Source organism: Canis lupus, chromosome 21 (genome assembly GCF_003254725.2).
Source record: "Canis lupus dingo isolate Sandy chromosome 21, ASM325472v2, whole genome shotgun sequence".
Taxonomy (NCBI): Eukaryota; Metazoa; Chordata; class Mammalia; order Carnivora; family Canidae; genus Canis; species Canis lupus.
In genome coordinates this window covers 10,848,567-10,872,283 of record NC_064263.1, presented here as the reverse complement: position 1 = coordinate 10,872,283, position 23,717 = coordinate 10,848,567, and the positions used below count along the sequence as shown (strand labels likewise).

At 35.9% G+C, this 23,717-nt stretch overlaps 1 protein-coding gene across 6 annotated transcripts in view; it reads right to left on the bottom strand.

The window, feature by feature from the left end:
- The window catches only part of NOX4 (NADPH oxidase 4), a 179,319-nt gene that overhangs the window by 77,954 nt on the left and 77,648 nt on the right, over positions 1-23,717 (bottom strand). For all 6 annotated transcript variants that reach the window (XM_049099071.1, XM_035703753.2, XM_035703754.2 and 3 more), the window contains 3 exons: positions 21,398-21,562; positions 21,022-21,084; positions 2,592-2,652 (listed from right to left, as the gene is read on the bottom strand). In XM_049099071.1, the coding sequence (XP_048955028.1) occupies positions 2,592-2,652; positions 21,022-21,084; positions 21,398-21,562 (289 nt within the window). The remainder of the gene's footprint in view (positions 1-2,591; positions 2,653-21,021; positions 21,085-21,397; positions 21,563-23,717) is intronic.

The following is a 23,717-nucleotide window of genomic DNA, read 5'->3' as shown; positions in this document are numbered from 1 at the left end:
ATCTGTCAGTTTAGAAAAGCAGACCTCTGATATTCAACTTTTAAGTACCCCTTTGTTATTTCCTACCTCTACTGCTCTTAATACTACGTTTTAATTAATTTTCACAGAAGAAAAAAAAAAACAAAAAAACAAAACAGGGCAGCCCCCGTGGCACAGTGGTTTAGCGCTGCCTTCAGCCCAGGGTGTGATCCTGCAGACCCGGGATCCAGTCCCACGTCAGGCTCCCTGCAGGAGCCTCCTTCTCCCTCTGCCTGTGTCTCTGCCTCTTTGTGTGTGTGTGTGTCTGTCATGAATAAATAAATAAAAAATCTTAAAAAAAAAGAAAAAAAACCACCAACAACTAATGATCCTTGATCTTAGGAGTAATGTTCCCAGTTTTCCTTCCATAATTATAATTCCATTGTTTTAAGACAGCTAAACCTTTTTTTGAAGTAAAGTGCCAGATAGTGGCAGAGCTATTTAGGAGTTTTATGCATGAATGTTTGACATTTTTTTTCCAAGTCAACAAATATTTAAAGTCAACAACCAAGAAGGTCTATTAATTGAAAAGCATCTGACTGGAACTGAACTCTGAATAGAATGATCTTATTTCTCCCTCAATGGCACAGTACATTAAAAAGGAGGATAAAATTAAAACTAAAGTGTTCCTAACAGAAAAGATTGAAATAAATGATGAAACCATTTCTTTAATGAGCAACTGACAATAGAAAATAACTTTATGAAGAAATTTGTGAACAATAGCTAGTAATAATCCATCATGAAGTTTCTCCTTACCATGATGAATTAAATTATATCTTCATTGTGCTTGTTTCCCTTCAGATATAGAATTTTATCAATTACCATTCATTACTGAAGTTAGTTCTTAGTTTATTGGGATTCTTACCAAAGAAGAACTTTACTCATTTGTCAAATAGTGCAAAACAGCTATGATTATATCAACAAGCTCTGGGTGTATCCTGAGAATCACTATTTTCATACTATACCAGTGTTTTTTAAACAAGGGGCTACCATTATCTCTCTTGAATGCAATCAAATAAACTATTTCTATTGAGGCCTGATTTTTCACATTTCCAAATAGGTCATTACTGCTCAAAGATCTTTCAATTAATTTCATTGTTTGCCCATTAAATACCATGTAGCATATTTTCTCCATTTTTATCAAGTCTCCAATGGCAAACTGGCTGCCCTTTATATAGATACAGAATTTATACACACTATTATTTTTAACTGTATGATATAAATTCTTTCAACTATCCTTCTTCCTAAAATATCTCTTTATTACATAATATCTTGTCCTAATTTGTACAGAAATTAGTCCCCTTTCCAGTGCTAGCTTCTCAGACCTGTGCTTGCAAATCCATTCCTTTTAGTCCTCTTTCCATTCCCACACCTCCACTGACTCTTCTCCTCTGCCTTCCAGTACCAGTAAGTCCTTTCCTTCACTGTAATCCATCCAACTAACAAATTATTAATACTATTGTTATTATGGTGTTCCAAATCTTTCAAAAGTTCTCTAGCATCTCTAAGTTATTCTAATATTTTGTCAAGGCATTCAAGATCTTCACTGAGTTGATGTTAAATGGCTTTTTCCCTAGGACTCCCCAGAATAAAATCTTTGCTTCTGCTAGGCTGACTCACTCACTTTTCTCATATATGGTTTATGCATTACCATCCCTGGTTTTTGACAACGCTGTGAATTTTACCAAAATGACCTCCTTCCTTCTTCATTTGCCTGATTTTCAAGGTTCAGCTCAAATTCTGTCTTCTCTATAAAGCTCCTCCTAGAACCCCAGACTACACTAAATCTATCTTTTTCTGATTCCCTGCTCCAATTTAGCACTCAATTAGGAAATATTTTTATTTATACTTGCATTAGTGTTTATACTTGCATCCTTCCTTTTGAGCATCCAAGCTAAGCAACTAGCCAATAAGTTAACATTTACTGAGCACTCACTTGTCAATCACTCTTTGGACCAGAGGAACAGAAGAATGAATAATGTTTCTTTTATTCACTCAGAACTCTTAATACAAAGCACCTTTCAGGGAATACACAAGTTTTTACTAAATAAGTGAGTAACAAATCACTAATAGATTTGCTATTAAAAGTGACCACTCTTCCAAACATGCTGTGCAGTTGCTATACACACATAGGTAATATCACAAAACAATCATGCAAGACTGGAAGTTTTAAATCTCAATATAAATCCTAATCCCAGGTGTTTATTAGTTTTAGAGTAAAACCAATCACTGATTTTAAAATCATATATTTTAAAAAAAAAAAACACATTTCATTCTTCTCACTATTGCCCATGCATCTGACAAGTAGGCAGAAACCGATGATTTATAAGCACAGCAATCAAAACATTATAAACAATTGTGGGTATCCAAAGTATCTGAATTCCAAAAATCTATCTGACAAGAAGAAAATATGACTATCAAAACTGTATAAGAAAAGAGAAAACAAAACAACAGCTTGAGAACATATATACATTTCTATATGTGCTAGTAGTCCTACCACTTAAACACATGTGAACTATTGTATAACTGATTATTTTCAAAGCGTATAACTTAAAACTCTATGCTCTACATACCTGTCCAATCTCCTACTATTTTAAGGTGGACCCCAAATGTTGCTTTGGTTTCAGTAGGACACTAAAAAGCAAACAAACAAAAAAACTAGAATCATTTCTGAGTATTCTGAGTAATAATTATGTATTACCAAACTATGATTCAATTACAATTTTCATTCTCATAGCAAGTCCCCAGAATCAATAGAAAATAGGAAGTAATGAACTAAAAATCAATATAGATCCTCATTAGTGGAGGAAAAAAGCAACACTGATCAGTCAATAAGACAATATACATTGCTCTAAAAACCCATAAGTATATATATATAAAAATACACATAATCTAAAATTGTTAGCATATCACAAATATTGTCTAAATACCTTTTGAATTAAGATATTTAAGAGGACAGAGCTTTTAACCACAAAGGAAGAGATGGAGACTAATGATTTTAATGTCTTTTTCTCTCCAGATATTATTATACACTTCACATTTTAACAAATTCCAGGAATAAAGAAACAAAACATTTCCCAATGTGACCGGAATTTTCCATGTCCAACAAGGAACTCCTACTGAAAGAGTTCTATTTCATTCCCTCCTTTAATTCTCAGAAGAAATAAACTGGAGTGAACTGGCAAGGGCACCTGGGAAGGGGAATGAGGTGTAGAAATAGAAGAAAAGTATACATGGCCCCATGTTTAGGAAATGTAGAAAACACCCACATCACTGAAATGAGAGGATAATTTTTGGTTCACAATAAGAAAATGTAGAATCACCTTTTATTTTTCAGAATCCCAATCTCTTATCCATAATCCTCAGGTTCAAATGTTGTGAAAAGTAAGCTTCAGAACTCATTTGGTGGCACTATCTGACTTGAATTTATGGGAGGGTAATAGTGGGAGACTAAAAGCTCTGTACAAAAATTCATACAGAAGTGTTTTCCTACAGAAGTATCTATTTGCTTAAGAATCTTACCCCATAACCTGCTAGAGAACTTATATAATATATAAAACATACATACCTTTTAAAATCTACAAAATTCTAAATTCTGAAAACACATCTAACTTAGGGGTTATGGATAAGAACTTTATACACACTATTATTTTTAACTGTATGATAAAAGCTCTTTCAATTGTCCTAATTTCTTATCACACAATATCTTATCCTTTCCTGATTTTTAGAGAAATGAGTCCCCTTTTTCCAATGCTAACTTCTCAAAACTTGGGTTGCCATGCTTTCACTGAGTACCATGTGCCAAAGGCAGTGCTAAGTGCTTTATTTCCAAAATCTTACAATAACCTCTGGAGACCTGTCTTTTATAGTTAAAGAAACTGAATAACTGGGACTTAAAAATATGAACTTTTCCCAAGATCACACAACTAGTAAGAAGAGAAGACAGAGTTCAGTCCAGGTGTGTCTGACTACATAGTTCTTAACTATGGCAAGTCACGGTCTCCTCTAAGGCAAACATGGAAAATGGGTAAGGGTCACATGAAAAATCAACTGGAGTAGGAGGAAGAAGTTATTTGTTGAAGATTACTAGAAGAGATGTACAACAATAAGAATGAAGGGGAAATATGAGCTGAAGTCAAAGCACAGACATGGTCCTGGGGGCCCTGTGATAGAGAATGGGTTGCATAAAGCAAATCTAAAATCCTCAAGCTCCCTGTGTCAACCAACTAATGTAGGTCACACTGGGATGCTATAAGAGGAAATAAAGGGAGGTGAAGACACTGTGGAGAAATGTAAAGAATTCACAGTCAAACAAGAAAGGTAGCTTGGAAATCAGTGAAAGCCCTAAAATAAAAATGTAGGTATTCACAAGAAATCACAAACATACTAATAGTTCATGATCTAATATACGTTCAGGATTGGGAACTGATGTGATATGGAATTATTGCTAGTATGATAAAAATATTAAGATAAAATATTATGAAATTATATTATTTAAATATTATTTGTACTATTAAAATGGTATTTCATTATAATTATGACTCTAATATTGATTTCATTTGCATTCTGGTTTCTAATAACTCCAAGATCAATAGGTTTTCGAATGAGAACATATTAATTATTCCATTAGTAAGATGGTGTGATCTGTAAAAGCCACCCATCATTTTTTACTTCATACTACTTAATGCTGGCCAGAGCCTCTATGCAGTAAAAGTTGTAGCTAGCAGAAAGCAAGAACCCCAACAGAGTTCCAGGCTACCAATCTGTTTGCCTATGTGTCACACTTGATGTTTCCCTCATTGTAAACTAACTCTTAGATCATAAAAAGAAGATCTAAGCCAAGAAGGCATCAGAATAGAGAGAAAAAAAGTTAGTCTTGATACGTCTGAGTGCATATCTGGCTTGATATAATCTCATATTCTAAAGGAAAACATATATCTTCCCAAATATTCATCTCTCTAGTCCATTCTTTCAACTAATGGAAAACATGTATCTTCCCAAATATTCATCTCTCTAGTCCATTCTTTCAACGCAAACATTGTAAAAGATACTTGCATGTGATAACATCCCCACAGGTCCTGAAGAAGCTTACAAACCTCCCTCTTGTGATGCTGGCCATATATATCAGTACAGTTTTTAAGTTGATCTGATTTTGAACAGATAAAACATAGTATTGTTTCTCTCAAACTCTGGGATTAATACCTTTATAAGTTACTGATACTTTCTTAAACTCGCTAGGAATAAGAACACAGAATTTAATATAGTCTTTGCCCAGTCATATTGCCTCAAATTTGAAGGAGGCCTGTACATACAGAATGGTTTCAGCATGTGTGGTTTGAAACAATGACTGGAGATCTTAGAATCATATTCTAGTAGCATTGCCCAAAAATGTTGCTTAAACAGTAGTGTAGTGATTCTTTAATGCTTCCTCACTATCTTTCAATTTCTTTATTTTTTAAAAAAGTTTTTATTCAGATTCCAGTTAGTTATCATAGTGTTATATTCATTTCAGGTATACAATGTAGTGAATCAAGCCGTCCATACATCACCTGGCACTAATCATGGCATAGTGCACTCCTTAAATTCCAACACCTATCTCATTCATCCCCCTCACTCACCTCCTCACTGGTAACCATCAGTTTGTTCTCTATTGTTCTGAGTCTGTTTCTTGGTTTGTCTCTCTCTTTTCCCCTTTGCTCCTTTGTTTTGTGAAATCACATGGTATTTGTCTTTCTCCGGCTTATTTTGCTTAGCATGATACACTCTAGCTCCATCTATGTCATAGCAAATGGCAAGATTTCATTCTTTTTATGGCTGAGTAATATTCCTGTGTGTGTGTGTGTATACACACACATCCCAAACTGGACAGCAGTATGCAAAAGAATGAAACCAGACCAAGACCACTTTCTTACACCATGCACAAAAATTAATTCAAAATGCATTCAAGATCTAAATGTTAGACAGGAAACCATCAAAATCCTAGAGGAAAACTTAGGCAGTAACCTTTTTGCCATAGACCATAGCACCTTCTTTCTAGATATGTCTCCTCACTATATTTCTAATAGTGCTAAAAAATAAAAATAAAAAATTCTCAAAAGGAAGAGATAGTAAAATACAGATATCTATGGCTCTCTACCTCTCCTAGAACATTAATAAGGAAATATGCTTATAACAAGTTTTCAGTTTAAAAATCTTCAGGATAAAAAAAAATAAAAAAATAAAAAAATAAAAATTTTCAGGATAATATGTGTAGTTAAGCTCACATTATTTAAAAAACAGTTATGAGTGGGTTTTTTTATAGAGAAATAAGTTGAAGAGAACACATAATACAGCATTAGGAATATTAACTTCTGGGAAGCAAAATTGAAGGCAGAAAATGAGAACTCATATACATCTCCTTTTAAAAATTTATTATTAGCCTTTGTAATGTTTATAATTTTTATATATTTTTAAAACGTAATTTATAATGTAAACAATAAGACATTGCTGAGACTCAATTTAGTCTCACTTAAGTTTCCTAGATGTAGAGAAAGAGTATGGTTCATGTTATGATAATATATGTACCAAAATACACATCACCCAGTTTAAGAGTAAGAAAATGAAGTGATGAAATTTGTAAGAATAGACCTGGGGGAATTTCTATTTTGATATCCTTGAGTAAAAGTGCTTTCCTTCAAATTATTTGTTCAATATGGCATTGACTTTTTAAAGTGCTCAGATGACTAATGATTTTATAACAGTCCCACAAAAATATAAACAGATATTACATAATCATCTTACATTTGAGAACTAAATGTAAAAATGATGTCATTGCACAATGATTTATTCAACATGGAAAAGAAATTTAAAAGCCACAATGTGTTTGTTTTTAAATCAAGAGCCTTGCAATAACAAATAAAAATGATTCTAAAGGAGATGTTACTATATTAAATACTATATTTTCTTTAAAAAAAAAACTATATTTTCAATGTAACAAACTTGTTAAGCCAGAGAAAATGTCACAGAATATTAAGAGTCTTTAATCATTATTGTCAGGTCTTATTTTTAACCCCTTCTTCCAAAGCTCTAGTTTTTATGCCCGCTATACGTCTCCATCTGAAATTCACTCTAAATGTACCATATTTAAAATTCTCATTATCTTCCCAAATTGTCCTCTCTTTCTGATTCTCTTATGTTTGAACATAGAACCTATGCCCTTATCAGAACAGAGGCTTAAGTCTCAGAGGAATATCATATATATCTGTTCCTGCCAGCATTCAATCAATTTTCAAGTCCTCTAAAACAATCTTATCAAAGAAAATGTCTGATTACAGCAATCTCTTATTGATTAACCTTTTTTGTCCTCCTAAGGAAAAACACCCACATTCTTTCCTACAGTCTATAGCCAATCACATCTGTTCCAAATCCTTTCCAACTTTATATTCCATATTCCTCCTTGGCCCCTCTAATCCCCTAAGCCAACATGGATCAGCTAATATATTTCCCTAGCCTCTCACATTCCCACTTACTAGTCTACTTATTTAGAATGATTCCATTCCTATTCTCATATTGAACTCTAGCAATTCTTTAAGACACATCTCAAATGCCACCACTCTCATGAAGAAATCGATTTTCCCCACCATGAAAATTCCTCACTTCCCTGAACCCCTAAAATATTTGACTTTTATGCCCTTTATTACAGCCCACTTATTTAACTTTATGGAATTTTTCTCTGTATTAATATACATTTACAAAGTCTTTAGATCAAGAAGTATTTCTAAGTCCATACTGTAAATTCCATAGCATTTTACCCATAGTGGGTATGCATTCAAATATCAGTTCAGTTAAATATTGGAGAATTAACCTGAGAGTGAATAAGGACTTCAACAATGGGTATTTCTTCTATAATTTATTCATACATTCAACACATGAATCCAAAGTTTTCCAGCGACTATACTAGGAGCTCATGCAATTTCACAAATGAGGACTGTTCTAAAAGTAAGAGAGGAGATAACGAGCCAGGAGCACAGAACCCATCACAATTAATGTAACATCATGACTGTAAACATTTTGACAAATACAATATTTTAATGTCTACTTGTTTACTTGAAGAAAAAAAATAGTGTTTACTTGTATATTTGCATGAAAAAAATAGACTCCATCTTAGAAAGATTCTAGCAGAATATGTAAATGAGATGTTTATGAACTGTGATGGAATGTGTGTATTTATCTCAACTCCCTCAAAAAAACAAAACACTAAAATGACAGTTTAGGGTTTTAAAAACACAAACTAAAACAGCAAAAATAACACAGGGTATGATAACAACAATGGAGAGGTGTCAGCAGAATTTGGCACCGTGAAATGTGGATGAGATGGTTGATGGGAAACTGATGGAAAGAAACATGCAGCTTGAATCCCACTGCCTTCATAAAATGGATCACCTTGAGAAGCAAGCCCATCTTTCCCTCACAATAGAGCTCAGAGGCAACAGAAGGAAGCCAGGGTTCAGCTTATGATGAAAAAAGAAAGAAAAAGAGGAATTGTGTGTTCACATCTGTATATGGAATAATCTGACCCTCAGGATCATAGTACTCTAACTACAAGCCAGGCAACTACTCCTTCAAAATCCCAAAGACAAGTACAGGTGGGGACAGAAGGGCTTTACATTCCGGAATAGCCCTAGCACAGTGGAAAGTAGAGTTGAGATTGCTGAGATTAGCGACTTTGTTGGCTAGCCCAGCAAATATTTAATGAAAGCACACTGAATGCCATTGCAAATTTACATTTCAAAACTGAGCTCTACAAATGCTCATTAGGACCTGCTCTCCCATGGCCTTCCCTTTCTCAATGAAGTCCCAGTTGCTCAGATCAAACACTTGGAGGATAACCTTGACTTTCTATTGCACATTCCATACCTAGTCTATCAAGAAATCTTGTTAGCACTCACTTAAAATATACTCCGAATCTGACCATTTCTCACCAGCTCCCACGGTCACCACCCTGGTGTAAGCCACTACCACACCTCAACTGGATGCCCACAACAGTCTCCTAACTGATCTTACTACTTCTGCTAATTTCCCTTCATCTAATCTTAACACAGCAGCAAGAGTAACTTTACTAAAAAGTAAGTCAGACCATGCCATCCCTCTACTCAGAAGCCTCCAATGGCCCCTCCTCACTCAAAGTAAAATCCAAAGTCTTTATAATGTCCTATAAACTCCATATAGTCTGACTCCTCATGACTTTCCTGACATTGTCTCCTAACCATCCTTCCTTTTTCTTAGTGTATCCCAGCCAGTGATTTCCCCCCTTCCACTATGTGTGTATATGTCTCACACATAGACACACACACACACACTCACACACATTTATACAGATGCAAGTCAATAGGCATTAAGTAGAACTCAGGGTGAAAACTGGGCAATTTAGAACAGAAAAATGGCATGATCTGATTTTCATTTTAAAATAATCATTCTAGGATGCTTGTTAAGATTAAATGGTAGGTGAACAATGGCAGACAGAGGGAGACCAGTTAGCAGGCTATCCAGATGGTAGTATACTGGACCAGGGGGCCTCTGTGGAAATGGTGGACATGTTCTGAAGGCAGAGCCAAGAAAATGTGTGGATAGATTACTAACTATATTTAAAAAATAATAAAAATCAAGAATAATATCCAGGTTTCCAGCCTGTGCAGCCTGGAACAATGAGGTTGGTCTTAACAGAGGTGGGGAAGGCTGTGGGTGAAATGAATTTGGGAGGCTTAGGGTTAGGTGTTCAGTTTTAGATTTGTTAAGATGTCTTTTAGATACATTGAGTGGAAGTTTCTGGCAGACAACTGGATACATGAGTTTGAATTTTAGAGTTGGAGGCAAGGCTGGAAATATACATTTGGGAGATGATAACAACCAGATGCCTCAATAAGACTGCATGAGATCATCAGAGAAATGAGTGTAACTAGAGAGGAAAGGGAATTCAAGGAATGGACACTGGAGTGTTCTGATATTTAGAGGTCATGGGGGTGACAAGAAACAGCAAAAAGAGCCTGAGTGAAGCCAGAAAATGAGGAGAAAAACCAGGTGAGTTGGATGTTTCAATAAAGTAATTGATCAGCTGTGCTAAACACTGCTGAGAGGTCAAGTCCATTAAGGACTGGAAAATGACCACCAGACTCAGCAATAACATGGTCATTGCTGACCTTGGAAATGTTTTTCTAGGGTGCTGTGGGTAAAAAGTTGGTGGATTTAAGAGAAAATGAGAGACACAGAACCGAAGAATTGGGAAATGGGGCAGTAGCCGGAAGGAGATGTGAGTCAGGAAAGGAGATTTTATTCACCATGTTCTCTTTTGTACTTAGGTAGAAGGAGGCATCTAAAAATACCAATAGGATAAATCAAGTTTAATATTAAACAGTTGGTTTTCTCTGAATACATTGACCTATTTAGGTTCATATTTATCATGCAGGCTTTCATTAGGCACTGAAGGACTATTTTCTTTTCCCCTGGAAGAAAAGCCAAACTAAAGCAGTTAGATGATGTTGAATTTTCACAGAGTTCAGATGTCCTGTTATGTTTCACGAACATTTGTGACCTTTTTGGGGTAATTTCCACCACTGTGTCTGGTCTATGGTTAAGACACATTGTTGCCTTGCTAATCTATCATCTATCCCAGCTGAGTTTCTAAGCTGCCCAAGCAAAAGATTTGTGAAGCCCTAGAGAAAAACATTTTTTTTAAAGAATTACACAAATGAAAGCAAAACCCAAGATCAAAACAACTGATGCAGACTTCCTGGTTGTACTTAAACCCATGAAATGAAATAAATAATAATAACAAAAACTTTACTAATCTTTACGGAATCCATGACCATTCTCGTCTGGTTTTCATTGAAAACTGGAAAGACTATTCCCAAAGTGACTGGTTAAGAGATTAAAAATACAAAGCAGAAGAATGATGGCAAGTGCAGGATTGCTATGTAAAAGTACAGACAATAACAAACTAACAGCTAGACTTGCCTCTGACTCATGGAAAAATATGTGAAATCAGGTTATCCCAGCTTAAAAATAATGAATCACACAACTTAGAATACAGATGTCAGGAAAGCACATGTGTGTTTCTGAATACAAATAACAATGAAAGGATATAGAAGTATTCATGCAAGCTTCAATCAGTTACTTCCACAAAAAAAAGCAGATTCTACATTATTTCTTTAATTGAGAATCCATGAAAAATATCAACAACCATAATTAATGTCCATCTCAGGTAATTACTAGGAGATGCAACATTTCATACGAAGCAGTAATTTTCATGCTTTCTTAGGTTTGGGATTTTTTAAAGTCATCTCTGATTTGCTTCTCTAAATTAGGTGAAAGCATACCTTACTACAAGATTTGTTTTGGTAGAAAATCCAAACGTTGGTAATTATAGAGCATGACTGAAAAACACTGCTAAAGATCCATTACTAGAGTTGAAGAACAAAATATAAAACCCAGACTTTAAGCCCATAAAGGTCCAAAGAGGAAGAAGAACCTGAACATGTGAATTCTGGATCTAACTTTGTCATCAATTGTGTTACTTTGGTTACTTTGATCCCTTAAAGAATCTACCCTTTAGATATCCCATCTCCCCAACCATAAGCAAAAAAACCAAAGTTGGTGTTTGGGCTAGAAGTTGTTTTTTTAATTGATGTAGAGTTGACATACAATATTATATTAGTTTCAGAGATACAACATGGTGACTTGACAATTATATACATTATAAAATGCTCACCACAATAAGTATAATCACCATGTGTCACCATACAAAGTTATTACAATCTTTTTTTAAAAAAATTTTATTTATTTATTCATGAGAGACACAGAGAGAGCGAACGAGAGAGGGGGCGGGGGGGAGGGGCAGAGACACAGGCAGAGGGAGAAGCAAGCTCCATGCAAGGAGCCTGACAGGAGACTCGATCCCAGGTCTCCAGGATCACACCCTGGGCTGCAGGCAGTGCTAAACCACTGAGCCACCTGGGCTGCCCAAGTTATTACAATCTTATTGGCAATATTCCCCAAGCTACACTTTTTACCTCTGTAACTTATTTATTTTATAGCTGGAAGTTTGTGCCTCTTAATCCCCTTGGACTATAAATTTTTAAAGTTCAATGAGTTTAGATAAGCTAGGATTTTTTATGTGTCTCATATTTAATTTCAAGTTTTAAAAAAGAATTTTCTCACAAAATATATATTTACTACAGTTTTTATATATTTATAAATATATAAATGAATATAAATATGTCTAATAAATAAATACATTTAAATGTTACTTGTAGTGGAAACTGGTGCCTTGCTCAGATCTTCCTTTCCCCCACCCCACCCCCACCAGCCTCCCAATTTTCAGGATCAAAACACTAATTCCTCAATCTCCCACCTGTTTCAAGTGTTTCCAGCAGAGCTCATTTATTGAGCACCTCCCCACCCCCCAAGGAACTGCTAGCCATAGAAGGAAGCTTCTATGCCTCTGTCTTAGTATCTCTCTCTGGAGATATCTCACCTCCAAAGACTGATCAGCTGGAGAGCACAAAGTTTTGGCCTCATGACTGCAACATATGAAAACACTGAACTGTCATTTTATGCAGAACTCCTATCAGATCTGCTGAGGCCTCTGCTGAGACTTTAGCACAGTTCAACTTTTACCTTGTGTTCTCAGTCCCTTACTCCTTAATAGATGTTGTCCCGAGCGAGCACACTTCCCAAAACCTCCCTCAGGAAAATCTTTACCTTTCAGTCTGTTTCCCAGGAAACCCAACCCAAGGCACTCATCCTACAGGCTAGTCGACCACAGGAGGCAAATCTTCAGTTCCCTCAAATGACTGTTTCTAAACCAATCTGTGGCCAGGACTTAGTTACTCCATGCTGCAGAATGAGGCAAACAAAACAAAACAAAACAACCCAGTTCAATCCTGTCTTGGTTCTCCAGTCATTCTCTGAAATAAGAACCATAACAGCTACAAACTTACTGAGAACTTACTATATGCCAGGCACCATGCTTAGCACTTGATTACGTCTTTCTAATTAAGAATATAAATAATAGTGAAAGGGAATAGAAGGGAAGGGAGAAGAAATGGGTAGGAAATATCAGAAAGGGAGACAGAACATAAAGACTCCTAACTCTGGGAAACGAACTAGGGGTGGTGGAAGGGGAGGAGGGCGGAGGGTGGGGGTGAATGGGTGACGGGCACTGAGGGGGGCACTTGACGGGATGAGCACTGGGCGTTATTCTGTATGTTGGCAGATTGAACACTAATAAAAAATAAATGTATTATTAAAAAAAATAAAAAATAAAAATAGTTTCCTTACTACAAAAAAAAAAAGATTCAGAATAATTTTGCAAAGAGAAGTTACTATTATGGACCACATTTAATAAAGAAGTAGGTCAATGGTTATAGTACTAAGTGGGGGATCTAGGCCTCCAATCCAGGCTGTTGGATTCCAAAATCCACCATCTAAACACTGCACAGTGGCCTCTGATCACCATCAGTCCTGTCAGCAAACATCTGCCTGGAGGTTCTGCTGGAGAGAATCCAGGTGCATTAGCAGAAAACAATCACAACTTCCTAGGAAAACCTACCAGAGTAGCATGTCTTTCTTGTGTAAGAAGTCAGTGTCAGTATAAGAAACACTGTAGCACTTTAAGTAATTAAAATTCCAACTTCTGGATTCCTAATTAAATCAGTATTCAAAAATTAGTTTAACTTTAACTGAAATTGTAAGACATATGACAGTACTTCTGTATCTTATATTTTGTAAATATTTTTTGTATTTTCAGCTTTAAAAGCTTTATCTCCATTTTTAGAAATAAAAGTCAAACTACTGAATTTATAATTTGATTTTCCTGTACATTGGCACAGTATATGAAAATAAGCATTAGATTTTTTTCTAGCAGCAGAGGTTAACCTTTAACTCTCCACAACAGAGAAAAGCTAAGAGTACAGACAATCCAAAACTTTCAATTGTGTCCTTCTCTTAACATTTTCATAGTTTCAGTAAATTTCTCTCCTAAATAGCAATCCTGTTTTGTTGTTGGACTCCAGCAACATGGCTTTCCAGAAACAATAGGAGTTTCAGAAACATAAAAGTCCTTGAGGCACCTGAGTGGCTCAGTCAGATAAACATCTAACTCTTGATTTCAGCTCAGGTCATGCATGATCTCAGGGTCATGGGATCAATCCTCACATCGGACTCTGTTCTCAGCGTGGGGATTGCTTGAGATTCTTTCTCTGTCCCTCCCTTGCTTGTGTGTACACTCTCTCAATAAAATCTTAAGAAAAAAAAAAAGAAAGAAAAATGTGAATTCCCTAAACATCGATGGATGGTGAGGCGGGAGAGAGTATAAAACAGCTAGCTAGCAGCATGCCTTTCTGCCAGGGTGGTCCATGTTTATATCTCACCTGTGCCATCATCAGCTGTGTGACTTTGGACATGTAATTTAACCTGAGGCACATTATTTCCTGCATCATATAGGATGAACAATACATGTCTCATAGGAATACAATAAAAATTTTAACTATAATATTTTCAAATTTTATGAAAGAACTTCTTAGGCACTTAATTAGTAGGGATTATTATCCTTAACAAAGATAAAGTGTTTACACACTTTTTAGTGGGAATCAGCAAATGGGAAATTGCTTTGTTCTGCTTTATTTCACAGGAACCCTTAAGGGAAATACCCAGAGAAAATGTTTGAGAAGCATGCATTTTACATGTAAGTGCCAAATCGAAGTAATGAGACAAAAAGAAAGAAATGGCAGGAAAAGACAATAAATTAACATAATTTACATAATAGCATGATGTAAAATTTAGCTGAAAAATGTTTGCTTTGCTCAAATTCATTCCTAGGCAGCAGCAAGATTTGCCTCTTTTCCCTCTTATGAAAATAGAAACTCCCTTGAGGGATAGTAGGAGCGAGCTAGCCAGTAACCCCCCAAAATCTGGGAAGGCTACAGACCATTTCCTAAGCCTACACAAGTACATGATACACAGATGGCCTGATGAAAAGAACTTCCTTTGCCTTAACTTTTTTTTTTTTTTTTTTTTTTTTTTGCGGAAGCCAACTATTGTTACAATTTAAACTATAAGCTACAGATACAAAAAAAAAAGTGATATTTAAAATAGGATGAGAACATATAAAATGTGACTATAAAACCGAAACTTGCAAAAAGAAGACCTATTTCCTAAGAAACATTGATAGCATTTGTCAGGTAAGCATGGAAATTAGGAACAAGGGATGTACCACTGCTAGCCCAGGGAATGAGGCTTAGGAGATGAAAAAGGACCTATTGTATCTGCCCAGATGTTACCCATGGATTGTTTTCCTTTGCCTTTGGTGTTTCTCCTGCAACCAAATTCATAAGTACATTCCCCTGGCCTCTTCTGAGCTTAAGAAAAATCACCACCATGACCCTACAGATTAGACTCAGAATTGGCCACCTAACCTTTAATTGAAAGCCATTTCAGCCATAAGCATTTCTCCTTTTTCTTTTTAACCTGTAACTTCCTTTTTTCCAGCTTGATCTTCCAGAGTATGCAAAAAAAAAAAAAAGAGGAAAAGATCATCTATCTACAAAGTACTTCTGGAGCTAGGTCCCAAAAACTAGTTATATATTATGTGTTTTTCACTATTTCAACAGATTTGAATTGGGTTACTCTGTGTCCCAGACACTATGCTGTGAATGCATCTTTGAAAGGGCTCCTGGACCTTCTGATTAGGAGTAAGGTAGGCATTAAGCAAATAGTCTAACTACAATAGCATTGAAGACAGTACACAGGTGCTTCTAAGAGGAAAAGATCAAGAAACAACCTAATATGAAGAATCCCTGAAGGCTTCTCAAGAAGTGACATTGAGATGAGTTGGGAAAGATGAGAAGAGTTGCCCAGGCAAAGACAATGTCAGGCATTTGGAGTGAAAATAAGTAGAAGCAGCAGAAAGAGGTTGGTCCCCAAAGCGAAAAGACTAGTTTACATCAACACCCAAAAGAAGGAAAGTGAGAAAGTGTTAGTAAATGGCTGAATAAAATTTATTAAAATTGAATAAGCAAATGGGTCAACTTCTCAGAACTAGTAATATGTTAAGAGGCACTATGAATTTATTTTTTTTAAAGATTTTATTTATTTATTTATTCTTGATAGACATAGACAGAGAGAGAGAGGGGCAGAGACACAGGCAGAGGGAGAAGCAGGCTCCATGCCAGGAGCCCGATGTGGGACTCAATCTCGGGACTCCAGGATCACACCCTGGGTCAAAGACAGGCACTAAACTGCTGAGCCACCCAGGGATCCCAGTACTATGAATTTCTAAGAGTGATGTATCTCTAACAGTATTTTCCAAACTATTTTAGGTCCAAAGAAAAATGCATTTTCTTTCTCATTTTTTTCTCAGAGAATTTTCAAAGGAGCATATTCCTTTAAGAAAACTAAAGAAGTAGCCTGAAAGAAGTAGAAGGAATAAAGAAGAATCTTTTAATTGAAAAAAGTAAGAAAGACAGAAAACTGGGATGAATACAGAATTCCAAGCATCCAACCTCTTTGCCTCTATCCAACGCACTCATGGACTTGCATCTTCTGAAATGAGCCTGCCCTGGCTTAGAGGCTTAGTGCTGAGGGCTCACCAAGCCACCACCAGAGTCAGGGCAGTAGGTGATGGTCCTTTGCTACAGCAGGTTGCTCTTAAGGAGACTCAGGAGTGCTGAGCATACCCAAGAGATGAGGAGCTTTACTGCCTCCCCACCACCCAGGCAAACACATCCTATTTCCCAAAGCAGGCACTAAACCATCATTTGTTCTCAAAGAATAATGTTCTTCCTATTCTCACGCCTCAGGATCCCACAGGAAAAAAAATATAATAATCTTTCATTCACATGACAAAAAATGTCAAGTATCTGAGAATATTCTTATATCATTTTCACTCTTGTTTAACTTGTTTTATCCTTATACTGCTATCCTACCTTTTCTTTTGATTCATATCCAAACCCTATTATTTGGGAGTAGATGACTCCAAATACGGAAAATAATTATGAATTTGAAAATGAATCAAATTCTCTTTCAAAGGTTTCTACCACATAACAGTATTCAAGAACTCATAGCAGCCAAAATAACTTACGGAACCCCAAAAAGGATTTTAGTTGAGTAGGCAAAAAAAAATATATATTTTAGGTGATGATATTCATGAAGCTAGGTCCCAAAAGCTCAGAGTCCCCAGAATATGAGTTAGGCACTGTGACCCCTCACCTTTTCTTCTGCCTCCTAATTTTTCCCTTCTCATCCTAGAGCATCGTAATGATGCACATTAGCACCATCCTAAGAGCACTTATAAGCTGTGTTGGGCAAGTATTGACCTAGCATAATGGCTCTCAACTGCCAGCAATTCTGACCTCCAATAACCCTTCAGGGGTTATTTAACAATGTCTGGAGACATTTTTCATCATCACAAGTCAGGGGTACTATTGGCAGCTAGAAGGTGGAAGCTACCAGTGTTGGTAAACATCTTGTAATGCACTGGACAACATGCCACATCAAAGAACTATCTGACCCAAAATGTCAATAATGCCGAGGTGGAAATCCTTCTAGCTCAAACCTCCTAACATTCCAGGGAGACAGCTTTCTAAGTTTCTGAATTGGTCTCATTGATAGAAATGTCTTCATCATATGGAATAAAAATTTATTTCTCTAAAACTTTTTACTATTAGTCTTAATTCTATACTTTGGGATCCCAAAGGAAAAATATCTAACCCTTCATCTACATGACAGATCTTCAAAAGCTGAGACCCCTGTGATATCCCCAAAATTTCCTATTTTCAGGTTGGAAAACCACATGTTGATGTCCTATCCCTGCTTCTTATAATAATAATAATAATAATAATAATAATAATAATAATAATTGCAGAAGTGAAGGCAAAAATCTGAATTAAAAGGGAATATTCTAAAAAAAAAAGGAAATATTCTGAGATCATTAAAAATTACAATAGCATTGTTACCAGGTACTGACCACCAACCAGAGATACCCTCCCAGGCACAGAATTCATCAGTGACAGAGCTGGGGCTGAATTGTCATGTTCATGTTCTCTGTGTAAATACTACCATTTTACATCACACATAATTGTTCTCCTTTTCTCAACTCTGATTCCTACTCCCAGTTCCTCTTCTGTCTGTTCCCTTTCCCTGCTTTTCTCAGCTTCCCAACAGTGCCTACAGCCAGCCACAGGGCTATTACAGCGCTTACCCCAATCACCTGCTTGGGAAGCAGATTAGGCCAATTGGGAGCCCTTATGCCCTACATGGCATTCTTTTCCGAATTTCTCCTTTTGCCCTGGGAAAGAAAGAATCCTAGGATGACCGAAAGAGACTAAATCTAGAAGCCTCTTCTTGGCATGTACCATAAGACAGAAATTCTTGAGGAGCATAAACATTTTCAGTGATACAATGTACGCTATAAAGTAAACTATCTTCTCTATTTTTACTAAAGCTGGGTGATGAGAACATGGCAGATGAGAACATGGCGGTCCATTATACCATTTTCTCTACTTACGCATACGTTGCGAAATACTTTTGTAAAGAAGAAAAGCAACCCCCTTTTCTCTGTATTTAACATTCCACAGCTGCCTTTCTTTCTTATTCCATATACTCTATTTAATGCTATGGTGAAGAAATTATTTTCAAAATAAAGTCTCAAGTTGCACACCTTAAATATATACAATTTTTCATTTTTTCTTTTTTTTAAGATTTTATTTATCTATTCATGAAAGGAAACACATAGGCAGAGGGAGAAGCAGGCTCCCTGCAGGAGCCCAATGTGGAACTCGATCCCAGGACCCCGGGATCACAACTTGAGCCAAAGGCAAACACTCAACCACTGAGCCACCCAGGCACTTACAATTTTTCATTTTTCAATTACACTTCGATAAAGCTGGAAAAAAAAAAAAAAACCAGAGTCGAACACAAAGAAGGATTAACTTTGGAAGTAAAATATCCTATGACCCCCAGAATAGACCAATTTTTTTTAACTACTTAAAATAAACATACCTGTGCACTTTCTCCCTATTCCATTTTTTCCCTTCTTTTTAATGTTATCAACTTCAGATTTATGGGATGCATGAAATTAGAGAAATGGAAATGTATCTTAAAAGTAGCAGAACTAAACACGGTGCTTCTGACTGTAGTGGATGCAATCATGTGAAAATGCCTTCATGATTCAGCTGAAACTTCATAGAGGAAGGTTTGTTCATCACATTTATTTGCCATGGATCCTACGGTCTCAGGGAACTACGGCCATATTAAAGCATATCGTATGACGTGCGTATCCAAGAGCAGTGAAGGGCATGATGCGGCTACTTGGCTCCTGGTGATGGCTGCATCCTGGACTCTGAGGTCCCAGTTTTGAATCTTATTAGGGCAACTAAGTTTTCACTATTCCTCATAACAACACGTTTCCCCTCTCACTCTAGACAACTGCCCACACAGCACCAGATGAAAGGTGAGGCAGGGTCTACCCCACTGCCCTCCCCACTCTCAAATAAATAAATTTTTAGAAAGAAAAGAAAGAAAGAAAAGTGGTTGCCATTTCCAGTACAGCCCCACCCTTAGATCCCAGCATTAGGAACCAGTGATTTTTTTCAGTCCCCCATCTGTTCAATTTGATTTGCGTAACTTAAGCACTTAAGCATATATTTAAACATGTGGGTCCTGGATCCTGTTCTTAGTTACTTTTGCTAGAAATTGGAAAAAAAAATCTCAGTTTCCATCATCAATGGGAAATACTAAATAAATTATAGTGAATTATGCAGTCCTTAAAAAAATGAGACAGGGCATGTGCCTTTGGCTCAGGTCATGGTCCCCAGGTCCTGGGATGAAGTCGCACATCAGGCTCCCCGCTCAGTGGGGAATCTGAATCTCCCTCTACCCTACCCCCTGCTCATTCTCTCTCCCTCTCTCTCTCATGCTCTCTCTCAAATTAATAAAATCTTTTTTTAAAAATGAGGCATATGCAAATACAGTAACATGGAAAGCTGTCCATTATATATTATTGAGTGAAAAGAGCAAATTATAAAATAAATGATCCAGCAAACAAATGTCAAACATCTATCTATGCCTAAGTATATAGGAAAAGGTCTGGAGGAATATATGTCAAATTCTGAGAAAGAAGATTGAGGGCAGCCCCGGTGGCGCAGCAGTTTGGTGCCGCCTGCAGCCTGGGGTGTGATCCTGGAGACCTGGGATCAAGTCCTATGTCTGGCTCCCTGCATGGAGCCTGCATCTCCCTCTGCCTGTGTCTCTGCCTCTCTCTCTCTCTCTCTCTCTCTCTCTCTCTGTGTTTCTCATGAATGAATAAATAAAATCTTAAAAAAAAAAAGAAAGGATTGAAAAGTGGGGAAAAATGAGGAAAAATGAATTGTATACTTTCTGATAATAGGCTTATGCTATATTTATAATGTAAAAAAAGAATGTTAAAAAATGTCGAATAGGGCTAAAAATATTTGGTAAAGCCATTATTTAGCCAGATCTTCACCTGCCCATTATTTATTCCATTTTATTTTTCCGACTTTATTTTCCCTTCCCTCCCCCACACTTTGGACACCAAATACTACAAACTTTTTCTTTTCTAAACACTGATTGGATTTTTGTATGCTTCCACCTCAACTCAGAGTACCCTCTTCATCACTAAATTCAATCTCTCCAAATAAAACCATACATAGAATATTTTGGTACATATTTCATAAAAGGAAAATGTAAATATCCAGGAAATTTTCCATATTTCAAATCATCAAGCTTTAATACATTTTAAGTATTGCTTCCTGAATTGTAAAGTGTTTGAAAATAATAAATAGCTACAAAGTTTCTGAACAGATAATATTTCTTTTATTTTCTAAATGGCTTACTTGAACATTTAGGTTATTATGATGTCCTTGAATGATTTTTAGAGTGAAGTAAAATACACACACATAAAAGAAAAAGATGTCACTATGAAATTATAAAAATCAAAAACAAGTTTCTTACCATTGTGAGGGTAAATGGATGGTTTTCTAAGGCAGACACACTGGGACAATGTAGAATAATATACTAAAAAGCAACAAACATAATTTTTAAATGACCAAGAAAGAAGTTAAAGTATTCTAATAATGGCACGAATACTAATTTTCAAAAATGATTTAAGGATAAAGGGAATTTGGGGCACCTAGATGGCTCAGACCGTTAAGCATCTGACTCTTGATTTCAGCACAGGTCATGATCTCAGGGTTGTGAGATCAAGCTCTGCGCTGGGCGTGGAAGCTGCTTAAGATTTCCCCTCTCTCCCTCCCCCTCGGACCCTCCCCTCCTAAAATTAAAATTAATAAATACATTAAAAAATAATAGTTGCTGAACACTGACTCACCTGACCAGGTCTTGCTTTAAAATTTTCTTTGATCATTCGGATTTCCATGACATCTGAGGGATGACTTATGACCGAGATGATGGTGACCGGTTTATTGCTCCGGATACACCTGTAAAGTCTTTCAGCACAATACAGGCACAAAGGTCCAGATATCCAAAGCCAGGTCTAATGGAGAATTTTTAAAATATACTTTAAGAAATATTTGTGTTGTAGGAATATTTATATCCTGTTCAATTGTTTATTTCATACATTATAGTAATGGCATTGTAATCTGTATTTTAAATAACAAAATGCAAAGAAAAGTCAGTAAAAACAAAGATGCTCACTACAACTTACTCAAACAAGATTAAACATAAAACAAAAGAAGTGACACACTAACAGGTATGCACACTTTGTTTCATATTTCCTTCTGTGCATGCACAGTAAATACATAATACATGTATATGCAATATCTTCATCTAAAAAAGAAGGGAAGTTAAATTTCAAATAAATCTAAAGATGATTTTAGAAAAAAGAAGTACCAATCCAATGTTTGTTTAAAAAAAGAGAAAATCCTGGATATGTGTATGAATTTTTAACATATTAAAATGCTTTATTTTTTAAGAGTAATTAGAATTCTTCAAAATGTCAGGTAAGGTTCTTATTAGAATTTTTTTACTTTTATTTATTTATTTTTATGTGAGTGTAGTTGATATACAATGTTATATTAGTTTCAGGTGCACACCTTAGTGATTTGACAAGTTTATACATTATCCCACGTTCACTATAAGTGTAGCTACTATCTGTCCCACTACATCACTATCATAGTATCACTGACTGTTTTTCTTATGCTATGCCTTTTACTCAACCCTGGGTATTTTTAATGCATATGACATGTATGTATAATGTACACATACATAATGTATATACAGTGTAAAATATGTATATGAACATATTTTAAAATAGAAGATATACTAATCATGTTGCTTACAACTTTTACATAATAAAAGTAATATGAACAGAAGGTATTCTATAGAATTTGAAAGTGTACCAATTTTGAATGTGTGCTGGATGGATAGCCCTGATCCCAGGGTAACTCACTGCATACTCTCAGAATTATAGATGCCTGTCCTGTGTGGCCAATTCTCCTCTTAGAAATGTACATTATATTTACCTCATCACTGAGAGGCCTCTGACCCAAACTTATTTTAATGGTTACTTTTTAAGATCTTATTTACATGGCTATTTCAGACCTTTTCCTTCCATGCAGATTATGCCTCTTCCTGATATTTACTTTGATGCTGTGTGAGTAGCAGGCATCACAACAAGCCTTGCAATACAGCAGGCTTTCAACTTTGAGATAGTCACTTACTTTTGGAGCATTAAGTTTCACAGAAGTAAAACAGGTATCACAGTACCTGCCCTACCTAACAGCATTGTGTGAAGCCCAGAAAACTTTGAAAATTGCAAAATCTATTAGAAATCTTGAGGATTATTATTAAAAAGTAAACACAAGGCAACACACTCACTCCAGAGTCATCTACAAATTCATTCTACTTTTTGACTCCTCTTTCTTCCCTTCTGAAAAAAGACATTCAACATCACTGTCCCATACTACCACCTGCTACAGGCAAAGAGTACAGGGTGTTAATTCCCACATTGGCAGCTCCCATACCCACATAGGAAGATTAGGGCTCTTATGGAACCACTCGCCGGGTAATTTGTGCAAGAAGTTTTCCAAGAGCAAGCATTTTAGTCAAACATCTGGTTTTGTACTCTACTTCTGCCATGTATTATTGAAGAATTTGCTCGAGGTATTATATGTATGTAAGCCATAATTTCATCTTCAGAAAATTAAGGATGATAGTAATTGCTTCAAAGGGCTATTGTGAATATTAAGAGAAATTATGCCTGCAGTACCTTTTAGCATAGTACTTAGCAGATAATATCAAACATTTGACAACTTGATTTTACAATTTATTTAAAATATTATACATAATATCATACCATAATATTATTCTATACCATAATAATAATTACTGTATTAGTCCTTTTGCTATTGTTTTTATTATCCAACCTATTTTTCTCAATGGCTAGGGAAACTATCCTTGTCACCTCTCCTTTGGCAAGTACCATTGCCACAGTATGCAAAGATCATATAGTCAGGTAAGCAGGAATTTTCAATATCTTGTAATATCATAGGTCTTTCTCCTTGAACTGCCAGATGCCTCTAATGGAAAAATAGATGCTATCTTGCAATTGAAACATCCTGAATTGTTCTATAAGAATAATTGCTTTATATACCTTCAAAAGCATGTTTAAATGAAATGCTGATGAATTA